The sequence below is a fragment of the Bos mutus genome, chromosome 3, assembly GCF_027580195.1.
Source record: "Bos mutus isolate GX-2022 chromosome 3, NWIPB_WYAK_1.1, whole genome shotgun sequence".
NCBI lineage: Eukaryota > Metazoa > Chordata > Mammalia > Artiodactyla > Bovidae > Bos > Bos mutus.
The window spans coordinates 22,711,849-22,723,793 of record NC_091619.1 but is presented as its reverse complement, the minus strand read 5'-3'; the positions used below and the strand labels follow the sequence as shown (position 1 = coordinate 22,723,793).

General features: G+C 44.8%; 1 protein-coding gene across 3 annotated transcripts in view; it reads right to left on the bottom strand.

The window, feature by feature from the left end:
- Positions 1 to 1,559: 1,559 nt before the first annotated feature.
- TBX15 (T-box transcription factor 15) overlaps positions 1,560 to 11,945 on the bottom strand; it is a 125,756-nt gene continuing 115,370 nt past the window's right edge. For all 3 annotated transcript variants that reach the window (XM_070367409.1, XM_005895280.2, XM_070367410.1), the window contains exon 8: positions 1,560 to 4,056. In XM_070367409.1, coding sequence (XP_070223510.1) covers positions 3,272 to 4,056 — 785 coding nt within the window. In that variant the 3' untranslated portion in view covers positions 1,560 to 3,271. The remainder of the gene's footprint in view (positions 4,057 to 11,945) is intronic.

The window sequence follows — 11,945 nt, the reverse complement described above, 5'->3', positions numbered from 1 at the left end:
TCCACTGAAAGAGTGTGGTGGTCCAGCAACTTCACCCCCACGAAATCAAGCCCTGGCGAAATGGGTCCGTGAGCATCCAGTGTAACTGTCCCCTGGGAGACAGTCTGAGGTAGGTGCAAGAGCAGGAGATTTTAAGTCCTGAAGGGCTGATGCCGAAGCTGAAGCTCCAATCCTTTGGTCACCTGCTGTGAAGACCCGCCTCATTGGAAAAGACCCTGAAGCTGGGAAAGATTGAAGGCAGGAGGAGAAGGGGACAACAGAAGATGAGATGGTTGGATGGCATCACCGACATGATGGACATGAGTTTGAGTAAGCTCTGGGAGTTGGTGATGGACACGGAAGCCTGGCGTGCTGCAGTCCATGGGATTGCAAAGAGTCAAACACGACTGAGTGACTGGACTGAACTGAACTATGGCTTCCCAGTGACATTTCTGTAAGGACAGAACCCAACCTTCAAAATCCTAGCCTTCCATTTGCAAAACAATAGTTTCTGCCCTGTTCACCTCTCCCGGTTATTGTGAGGCTCCAATGAGATGATGCGTAAATGCTTACAAATGGAATAGCCCTGGGCATGTTATTAGTCTCTAAAAAGTCATTTGATGCCTAACAACTCAAAATCACTCCTCTTGTGCCGGAGGAGCACATTCAAGAGGGAGGATATATATTTATGATTAAACATCCTAAGTAAATCCTGCCTCAGAGAAACTCTGGCCCGAACCCCTCAGAATTCTTTCTTGATGGTCCCCGTGCATTCTGAGTCTGCTGTGGCTCCAGCAGAAAAGCATAATGCTAATTACACAGACCATGAGGCAAACTGCCAGCTTAATCACTTGCCTGAGGGCCTTGGTCAAAGACTTTAACTTTTTTAAGTTGGTTTCCAAATCTATAATATGATCATAAAAAAATACCCACTATAGAATTGTGGGAGGATTGGATGAGATATCTATGTAAAGACACATGGTGTAATATCTGGCACTTAGCTACAATGAGGATGGCTATTAGACTCACGGGTTTTGTTTTTTTAAAAATGGCATATAGATTTATTCTTGTTTCTACAACTTTTCATGAAATAGATTAATTATATTTTTAATTTAAAAATTTTTATTTTTAATTAGAGGATAATTGCTTTACAATGTTGTGTTGGTTTCTGCTGTACAATGTGAACCAGCTATAATTATACATATATCCCCTCCCTCTTGAGTCTCCCTCCCACCCCTCCAGTCCCATCTCTATAGGTCCTCACAGAGCACAGGGTTGAGCTCCCTGTGTCATACAGCAGCTGACTCACAGGTTTTTGCAGCTAACATGAAACCAGGTATCCCACTACAGTCCTGGCTTCATGTCCTAGTTTTCTCTCCATCGGGCTGTGTGATCTGGATAAATCAGTCCCTATGAAGCTTAGTTACTGATCATTAAATGAGGATGGTAATACAGACTTCGTGTGTTCTGAACAAGATCATGTTAAGTAGTAGAGATGAGAATGCTGTGCTTATTATGCACAGCACAATTCAAAGGCATGGGCTGCTGCTTTCTTATTCCATATGAACGGATACGCAGAAAACAATTGCAAAGATTTTATTTAGCGGCTTTCTGTGCTTGGCACTTAGAAACAGAGTTCCGTGCATAAGGGCAAATTTTTATACACCTTTTCTTCATACATATTTTACATACCCTTTTTATTGCCCCCTTTTTTAATATTCATAATATTGGATTCCCCACTAGGCACATAAATACATTTATCTACAACACCTCAAAACCAAAAAAATCTTAGTAATATCTGAATTCTTTTACTTGGTACTATCTTCATTTCCACACCACTTAAAAAGTTTAGCTGGCACCAAACTTCACTTTTTCTTATCATTAAAGGATTTGAAAGGGAAGGTAAAGATGAAAGGAGAAATCCAAAACTTCAAAATTGCAACGAACTATTTGATTAAAAAAAAAAAAAGTGGCGATCTAAGAGCAGATGGAAGGATGTATTCTAGAAGGCCCATTCTCAGTTCTCTGGAAGGTGACAGGACTCCTCCTGCCACAGGGGAAATGGGGAAAGCAATCCAGGTCAGGCATCTGGATCTGGCATTCAGAAGGCCAGACCTCCCTGTGTTGCCTCTGCTCTTGGTATCATCTGTTGAGGTTATAAAACCCTTCCTTTCTCACACTCCTTCTGTTTCCCTTCCCCTGCCAGGCTGCGTGCTCTGGAATCGGCACTTCCTGTGTGGTGCCCCTCTCTTCTGGCTCACAGTGGTCAGAACTGTGGGACTGAGACTCATGCCCTGCCTGGGTGCTTCTCACCCGTGCCCTGACCATACATAGTGTCCCAGAGAGGTTTACTCAACAACTCCATGGTTCTTTCCATAACCTGGGGGGCAGGGGTGAGGACCAAACCCATTTCCTCAGTGAATTTAAACTCTCATCACTGCTCTCACTTCCTCATTCAGTCTTATTCTCCACCTCTCTCTTGCTCTCTATTCTTTCTCCTTCTCTCTCTTTCAGCTGCTCTTACTCCCTCTTTTCACGGGCACCACTGGGAACATCAATGCTAGCACACAAATCGAAGAGAGCCGAAGTTCAAAGGCCATCTTTTTCAGGAAGCCAAGTCCGGTTGTAGTACTGACGTCTTTCCACCCCCATTGATGGGAAGGGGTTTCAGGATACATGGTTCATTCCAGAAAAAGGGTAAGCTGCAGGGAAGAAATGTTGGCAGGCAGCTACTGCTGACCCAGTCCGTCTACTGCTGTACATAGACAAATTTTTGGTGAAAGCACCCATGCTGGGCTTCCCTCCACAGAGTTCACCCAGTTCCGAGTCACTGTGCATGTATGTTTGTGTATGGATGAGTTTGTGTATGAATATATTTATGTACGTGTGTATGTATGCATGCACATATGTATGTGTGTATGTAAAGGTAGGTATGTATCTGTGTGTGGGTAACTTTTCATGGCTGCTACATGCTAGCATCTCCCTTAACATTATAAAACGATTATTCAGTTTCTTCAAAGGCCACTCTGAGTAGACAGACGATGCTAAGATTTGGGAAGGCAGGAGAATGGCCACTGAGTCAGAGATGATTCCACTGCAAGTATTCCTTCAGTGGCTTTAAGTGTCTCTTGTTGTTGTTGGGTATGTGCTTTCCTCCTCCAGAAAGTAATAATAATAATAATACACAGTTCCTGTTTTTCAAAGGCGTTGGGCTCCCAGAGAGGAGGATCTGCCCCTGGAGACTCCGGATCTGCATCGGCTGCTGTTGGCTCCGTGGTGCTGGGACTGGCCACTAAACCATGTGAACAGACATCTGGGACGAGGAGCCTGGGACCGCCCCATACTGCCGGCCGTCACAGGTGTTAGTCGCCTGCTGATTATTGGGGGAAGGGCTAATCATGTGCATGCCGTGCTCCATCCCCGTAGGCAGGTACTGCCGCTCTCCAAAGGCCCCATTGGAAGGAGAAGAACAGAGTAAAGTGCTTTGAGAGGCGCTCAGTTTTTCTGGGCTTGCAGCTAGCCTAGGGGAAGTAGGGAAATTGTATCCATACAGATTATAAGGATTGTGGAGAGAGAAGGCATTGTAGGAGCTCTGCTGCATATGGCTGCCCCCGAACATGTGTGGTGATGAGGAGCTGGAAGCTGCATTGCCTGCCTGCATGACATACTGAAACTGGGAAGTAGGGAAGGACCCCAGCTGGCCACCATAGGCTTCCATCTTGCTGTTGCTAGGCAACGAGGGAGGAGTTGGTATTCCTGAGATCAGGGATGGAGTCCTCTGAGGCATGAAGGTTTCAGAGGGCTGAGCAGCCGAAGTGGTGCCACTCTGGAGCCTGTTGTAGCCACTGTCACTCAGCCCTGGGTAGCTCTGCAAGGCAGCCATGTTGCTTCGGGCACACGGTGGATAATCGGAGAGGTTTAGATTACACAGCTGGCTCTCTCGGCAGCCCACGTTGAAAGTGTTGGGGGCCAGATGAAACGTTGGGGGAGAACAGGATGGAGATAAAAGATGAGAAGAAGCTGAAGGAGATGGTGTCCCAGTGCTGGAGGTGGTTGGGGAAGTGCCTGTGCTGCCCCCTGAAAAATAAAACATAAATTCTTTTGAGACATGAGAATCACCTGAAAGGCTTGTTGGAACACAGATCACTGATTCCACCCCCAGAATTCTCATTCTATAGATCTGAGACAGGCTTCCCTGGTAGCTCAGTGGTAGAGAATCCACCTGCCAATGCAGGAGACTCAGGAATGACCCAGGGTTCAATCTGTGGGTCAGAAAGATCACCTGGAATGGGAAATGGCAACCGCTTCAGTATTTTTGCCTGAAAATCCCACGGACAGAGGAGACTGGTGGGCTACAGTCCATGGGGTTGCAGACTCAGACATGAATTAGCGACCGAACAAAAAAAAAGTCTGGGACAGAGCCTGAGGATTTGCAGCAAGTTGTCAAGTGACCCTGAGGCTGCCAGTCCAGGGACCACTCTTTGGTTAGATGATGTCTAGGACCATTTTATCTCCTAAAATCCCTGAATTTTATTTGAGAGAGCTGCTATAATACCACAGATGTTAGAATTGCATTGGTGGCTGATGCACAGATAGACAAAGGGCCAGTTCAACCCAATCTACTTCAAATGTGCTCTCAGGTAGTTTGAAAGTGAAAGTGTTAGTTGCTCGGTCGTGTCCAACTCTTGGCGATCCTACGGACTGTAGCCCACCAGGCTCCTCTGTCCACTGGGATTTTCCAAGCAAGAATACTGGAGTGGGTTGCCATTTCCTTCTCCAGAGGATCTTCCCACCCAACCCAGGGATCAAACCTGGGTCTCCTACATTACAGGCGAATTCTTTACCATCTGAGCCACCAGGGAAGCCCTCAAGTAGTTTAAGAAGGTCAAAAATGACCTTTCTGAGCCTCCCCTTTACCAGACTGTGAAGAGCAGCTCTGCACCCACTTCCTGTCCCATCTACTGGAAGCTGAAGGCAGTGATGAGTGTCAGGACTGCTGAGCCTTTCAGGTGAAATCCAGAAGGAGCAGCTACTTTGTCTTTCATTGGGACTCTCCCCTCATGGAATTTCTTTTTCAGGGCAAGGTTGGGACTTGCCCAGAATTGTTGAGAGCTGTGATTCCCCAAGGAGCACTGTGCCCTTTAGGCCATCCACAACTCATGTAGGGATTCCTGGTAACTTGAGCTGCTATACAAGAGTAAAGGAACTTTAACATGGAAAGGAGCAGAAATAAGGTTTTTGTCAGTGAGGGAAAAATGTGAAGAAAACTAGCAGGATTCTAGAGATAATGGGATCCAAAGAAGCCAGCCACAATGTACAAATGAAGAAGATCCACATATGCAAGTTGAGAGGCAGATACCTCAAAGAGAAACCCAAAGCTAATGTTTAGCACAGGGGGTAAAAAAGTCTTAGCCTACCTTCACAAGTATTACAGTAGTTTTGGCTGTAGAAGCATAAATTTAGCTCTTGTTAATAGTTTTTTCAAAGTTAATTTTTTACAAAGCCCAACCAACTTCTCTTGCTTGGTCAAAAGAATTTCCCCAGGTAGAACTGGATTTAGATATCAATAGCTCCTGATTGTAGAATCATTTCAGGAAATTCTCCTTTTTGTTTCTTGTTTAAATCTTAAATTCTCTTTGATGTTGTTCAGTCACTAAGTCATATCTGACTTTTTGCGACCCCATTGACTGCAGCACACCAGGCTTCCCTGTCCTTCACTATCTCCTGGAGTTTGTTCAAACTCATATCCATGGAGTTGGTGATGCCATTCAACTATCTCATCCTCTGCTTCCCATTTCTCCTCCTGCCCTCAACCTTTCCCAGCAACAGGAAAATTCCCTTAAGAGAGATAAAAAGATGTTTATTCCACAAATTGAGATAAGACCAACACTGTAAATACCTCTAAGAGAAGTAAGTCAGAGCTGACCACAGAAAGAAGGGCATCAAACCTGATTCTAGGTTCACTGGCCTCCATCCAGCTTCCATCCATGGGCAGGGCAAGCTACATCTTAAATCTCCTCACCTGGGAAACAAGGGCTCGAACTGATAGGCTTCAGTTTCTGTCCTTCTCAGAATTATATTTATGTCTGGCGGATTACATTTCTGTTAAAGTGTGAATTGCTAATAACAAGTACTTTCCCAGGAGTCATTTAAACACAATGAAGAAGTTCTTGAAGGGGAAACAACAAGGATGAGCGAGAACACACTTCTTAATTTTGTGCCACTGAGTGGCCTAGCCTACAGACCCTTACATGAAGCTCAGGGATTCATTTTCTGCAAGCATGTGGTTCCTCTCTGAGGCATCCTACATTTTTTTCTCCCTCTTCCACCCTAACTACCAGGCACGTCAGTGAAATAAGTGCTATGCACAAATGGAGAAACTCAACTCCAGCTGTAAAGAGATCTGCGTTTTATGGGATGTGTATCTGGTCTCCTCTCTTTGAAAGTCCATCCTGGCTCTTCCAGATCTGGTGTTTATGTGGTCCTGGAAGAGACCCCCTGTTCGGCATGCCGTACCATCCCGTCATAGGTATACGCTCCACCAGGCCAAGCTTGAGCCCTGCAGCAGGAAGTGCAAGATGGAGCAAATGACTTTTTATAACTCTAAATGCTTTTCTCGGAGGGCCCATGATGGAACGAATGGTACTGATTTAAGGCCTCAATTGGTTTCACTAGAAAAAAATAAGAAGGGAACTATTAACAAGTTACAGGGATCTCTGCCGAGCAGATGAGAGGCACATGTTAAAAAGTTTGTAGTCAGCTTGCTCTGGCTTTTAAATGACACTCACTGGAAATGAGGCTTGGTGGCCTGCTGAGCTTCAAGGGGTGAGAGCCCCCATACAAACTAGTGTTTGAAGGGGGAGAGCAAGCCTGTCTGAGAGAAGGTCACGTTGTTTCATTCCACTTTGAAGAAATGCTCTTATGTACTTAAAATAATCAATAAAGATAACAGCCATTTTTTTCAAAGTCCACACAAAAGAGAGAAGACTATGGCATTTGTTGTGCCGAGAAGCAAACCAAGATATTGAGAAATCTTTACTCTCTTATGATCTAACAGCTTGTCAGCTGTTAAACAAGATTGGGAGTGCCAGCCAAGTGCTAAATAAGCATAAGGAGGCAAGCTGCCCTCCCTGTGCATTTCAACACTTAGCTTCCTAGAGGCCTCTCAACCCAGAAGAGCCAGGGCCAAGTGGGAGGCCAGGCCTCTCTGATACACAGCAGTCAGAATTGTCTCTCAAAGGAAATCATGCCTCCCTTTCCTGTGTAGCCTTGTCTTTGTCCCCATCTGCTCTGAACAGCCAGGTCTGGAATGCTCTCAGAGTGTTGATTTAAACTTTATTTAATGGATGAACAGGGGCTATAGAGTCAAACAAACCCAGTTCTAATCCCAGTGGTCTTTCTAATGATGGGACCTTGGCAAGTGGGCTTCTCCATATAGATGGAATTTTGAATACTAACATTGTAAGCATGTACAGAGAAATGGATGAAATAATATATTATCCTCTTGAAAAGCAAGGAGATCAAACAGTCAATCCTAAAGGAAATCAACCCTGAATTGGAAGGACTGATGCTAAAGATGAAGTTTCAATACTTTGGCCACCTGATGCTGAAGAGCTGACTCATTGAAAAAGACCCTGATGCTGGGAAAGATTGGGTCCTAGTGGGGATGGCTGTTGTGGGTTGGCCCCTGTTCATGGAGCTGAGCATCCTGGCCACTCTACGCTGTAGGAGGCATTATGTCACAGTGAACTGCCCAAATGTAACAGGCTTTTGGAGTCTCTAAGGCTGTGAATGGTGGAGCGCTGGACACCCACCAGGTCCATATCCCAAAGGCTAAATCAACTGTTTCCTCTCTGAACTATCTGCCCCTTCCCTCTCACTCCCACCTTGGGATGGAAATAAGATGCCCCATGTCTCCATCTCTCCTCAGATCAGATCCAGCGAAGTGAAATTGAATACAAACAATTTAGGTAAGTGGGTGTCCTTCTCACTGTCCTCAGAGATCTTAATCCTTCTGAAGTGTGAAGTCACTCAGTCATGTCCCAAACTTTGCGACCCCATGGACTGCATGTAGCCTACCAGGCTCCTCTGTCCATGGAATTCTCTAAGTAGCCATGCCCTTCTCCAGGGGATCGTCCCAAGCCAGGAATAACATCCAGGTATCCTGCCTTACAAATGGATTCTTTACCATTTGAACCACTAGGGGCCCCACTTCTGAGAGATGATTAAAATGTAATGCTGTAAGTAGCTAAACGTACTCCAGCATTTCAGGACCAATCCTCCACCACCCCACTTCCCTGCAGGCTATTCGACCCACAACCCAAAGTGAGGAGGTACTCAAAATTCACTCCAATGTTAACTTGCTCCAACATTCAAGGCCAACAGCCAAAATAACCAAAAAGAATACATGTTTAGCAGTGATTCCATACAAGGGCAATAACCTAGAATATACTTGTGTAGCATGAAGACAAGTTAAATGTGACCATGAAAATCCTGAATACCAAACCTGCTGACTTTTGCATCTTTAGATTGATCACTTCCAGATTGTAACATGGAGACTTTCACAAACAGTGTCCTTGTGGGTTTATTTTGTTGTGCTTCCCCCAAAATTGAAAAACAGTGAAACAAAACCCCATCTGGGCTAGTGATGAATAAATTTCCATATAATTACTTGGTTCCATGAGCCAGGCTCTTCTCTCATATAACTCAATGGCATCTGTCCCTGAGGAGTGCTGATTCACCAGGTGCCCTTGAGTAGCCTTCTTCAAGGCTTTCAAACAGGTAAGAGGTAGAACGTCAGAATCCTATAGATGAATGCCAGAGAATAAACCCAGAGGCCATAAAGCTTAATGATCAGACCCCTGTTTATCCTAACTAAGGAATAACCCTTAGTTGAAATGAGCACTCTTCTCAAAACAGAAATATAAACATTATGGTGTTAATGGGAATTATGTGGTTTCAATCCTAGAAAGAGTCTGTATGAGTCTTTTCAATCCTAGAAAGAGTGCATCGCTCCATAAAGTTTAAAGATATACATTGTTTCAAACCTCTTCCTTTTAAAACAGTTTTAGATTCACCCAATTCTCATTTTTCACATTGGTTCTCTGTGTTCTGAGTCTCTCTGCTTCTTAAATGCCCCTATTTCATACCTACCACATTCCCCACCACAGTCATACCTACCACAGAATGTTCAAACTACCACACAATTGCACTCATTTTGCATGATGCTGCTGCTGCTGCTGCTAAGTTGCTTCAGTCGTGTCTGACTCTTAGCGACCCCATGGACTGCATGCAGCCTACCAGGCTCCTCCATCCATGGGATTTTCCAGGCAAGAGTACTGGAGTGGGTTGCCACTGCCTTCTCCAATTTCACATGCTAGCAAAGTAATGCTCAAAATTCTCCAAGGTCATAGAAAAGGCAAGAGAATTCCAGAAAAACATCTACTTCTGCTTTGTTGATTATGCCAAAGCCTTTGACTGTGTGGATCACAATAAACTGTGGAAAATTCTTAAAGAGATGGGAATACCAGAACACCTTACCTACTTCCTGAGAAACCTGTATGCAGGTCAAGAAGCAACACTTAGAACCGGACATGGGACAACAGACTGGTTCCAAATTGAGAAAGGAGTACATCAAGGCCATATATTGTCACCCTGTTTATTTAAATTATATGCAGAGGACATTGTGCAAAATGCCGGCTGGATGAAGCACAAGCTTGAATTAAGACTGTCAGGAGAAATATCAATAACCTCAGATATGCAGATGATACCACCCTTACAGCAGAAAGCTAAGAGGAACTAAAGAGCCTCTTGATGAGGGTGAAAGAGGAGAGTGAAAAAGCTGGCTTAAAACTCAGCATTCAAAAAAATTAAGATAATGGCATTCAGACCCATCACTTCATGGCAAATAGATGGAGAAACAATGGAACCAGTGACAGACTTTATTTTCTTTGGCTCCAAAATCATTGCAGGTGGCAAATGTAGCCATGAAATTAAAAGAAGCTTGATCCTTGGAAGAAAAGCTATGACAAACCTAGACAGAGACATCAATTTGCCAACAAAGGTTCATCTAGTCAAAGCTATGGTTTTTCCAGTAGTCGTGTATGGATGTGAGAGTTGGACCATAAAGAAGGCTGAGTGCCCAAGAACAGATACTTTTGAACTGTGGTGTTGGAGAAGACTCTTGAGAGTCCCTTGGACTGCAAGGAGATCCAACCAGTCAATCCTAAAGGAAATCAGTCCTGAATATTCATTGGAAGGACTGATGCTGAAGCTGAAGCTCCAATACTTTGGCCACCTGATGCAAAGAGCCAACTTATTAGAAAAGACCCTGATGCTGGGAAAAATTGAAGGCAGGAGGAGAAGGGGACAACAGAAGATGAGATGGTTGGATGGCATCACCGACTCAACAGACATGAGTTCGAGCAAACTCTGGGAGACGGTGAAGGACAGAAAAGTCTTGCGTGCTGTGTGCTGGGGTCGCAAAGAGTCAGACATGACTGAGTGAACAACAATAACCATATTCCCTAAGTGGCACACTCCCATTTTTTCACTTTCCATTAACTTGCTTATTTTCTCTGATACTTGTTTTACTGCCTTCTCTGCTGCAGTTTACATCTGCTATTACTGTCATTTGGAATCCTGCCTCGTTCCTGGCAATAGCATCCACTTTTCCCTCTGAGAAACACTCCCTTTCCCACTCACCCTTCACCCATACCTCCAAGGAAGGGATGTGACTCAGGCCTGGATGATCTAAGCAACCCATCCCTGCCACAGTAATTAATTCAGAGGCAACTCAGTTAGAGTCAATGAAACTCAGTAAGATTGTGCTAGAAATCTTAAAGAGAGATACATGACCTTTCCCATCCAATTTAAACCTAAAAAGATGCAGGTCCAGGAATGCTGGCAGCTAGGTCACCACCATGGGGAGCCTGAGGATGAAGTCTGGTGAGAGATGATAATGCCTTGGAGTGGAGTAGTAACAAGGGAGATTAGAGATATGAGCAGATTCAAGAACTTGGTAATGGCTGGATATGGTGGGGACAGGGAGGCCTGTCATGCTGCAGTCCATGGGGCTGCAGAGTCAGACATGACTGAGAGACTGAGCTGAACTGAACTGGATGTGGTGGGTAAGGAGGGAGGGAACTGTCTCAGATGGCTAATGGGCAGCAGCGTCCTTCCCCCAGGAGAGGGCGCCAAGTCTGTGAGGCAAATCATGGGCTCCGTTTTGGATGTATTGAGCATAAGGGACTATAGGACAAAACAGAATATGTACCCAATAACCACTTGCCCTGGGGCTTCCCAGATGGCTCAATGGAACAGAACCCACTTGCCAGGGCAGGAGATGCAGGAGACTGGGGTTCCATCCTGGGGTCAGGAAGATCCCTTAGAGGAGGAAATGACAACCCACTCTAGTATTCTTGCCTGTAAACTCCATGGACAGAGGAACCCAGCAGGCTATAGTTCACAGTGTCAGGAAGAGTCAGACATGACTGAGCAACTAAGCCCCAGAAGCACGAGCAGCTATTTGCTCTATGGATTAAATTGAGACACTCTCCAGTCCTCGTCAAGAACTCCTCTCGGGCATTATTCCTTACCTCAGGGATAAATGAGATCAACATAAACTGGCTATCTTTGAAACATTGTAATGATCAAAGACCTCTGTCTACTGAACTTTCCTCCATTCCCAATCTCTTTACTAGTATGAATTTTCTCAGTATTTGATCTCCTTCACTGACCAACCTCTCATCAACACAAATTAACTGGTAAAAATAAGGACCTACTAGAGTTAACGCTCAAGTTGTTGACAACCCCAACAGAGCCCTTCATGAGCCTAACTTTTAACTGCCTGATAAACACTAAAAAACACAAAGGTGCTGAAATTCGTCTAGTGATGTCTGCCACCAGTTGAGGGGAAGGGAGCTTTTCTGTCGATGGCAGGTCTCCTTACATTCGCAGATGGAGAC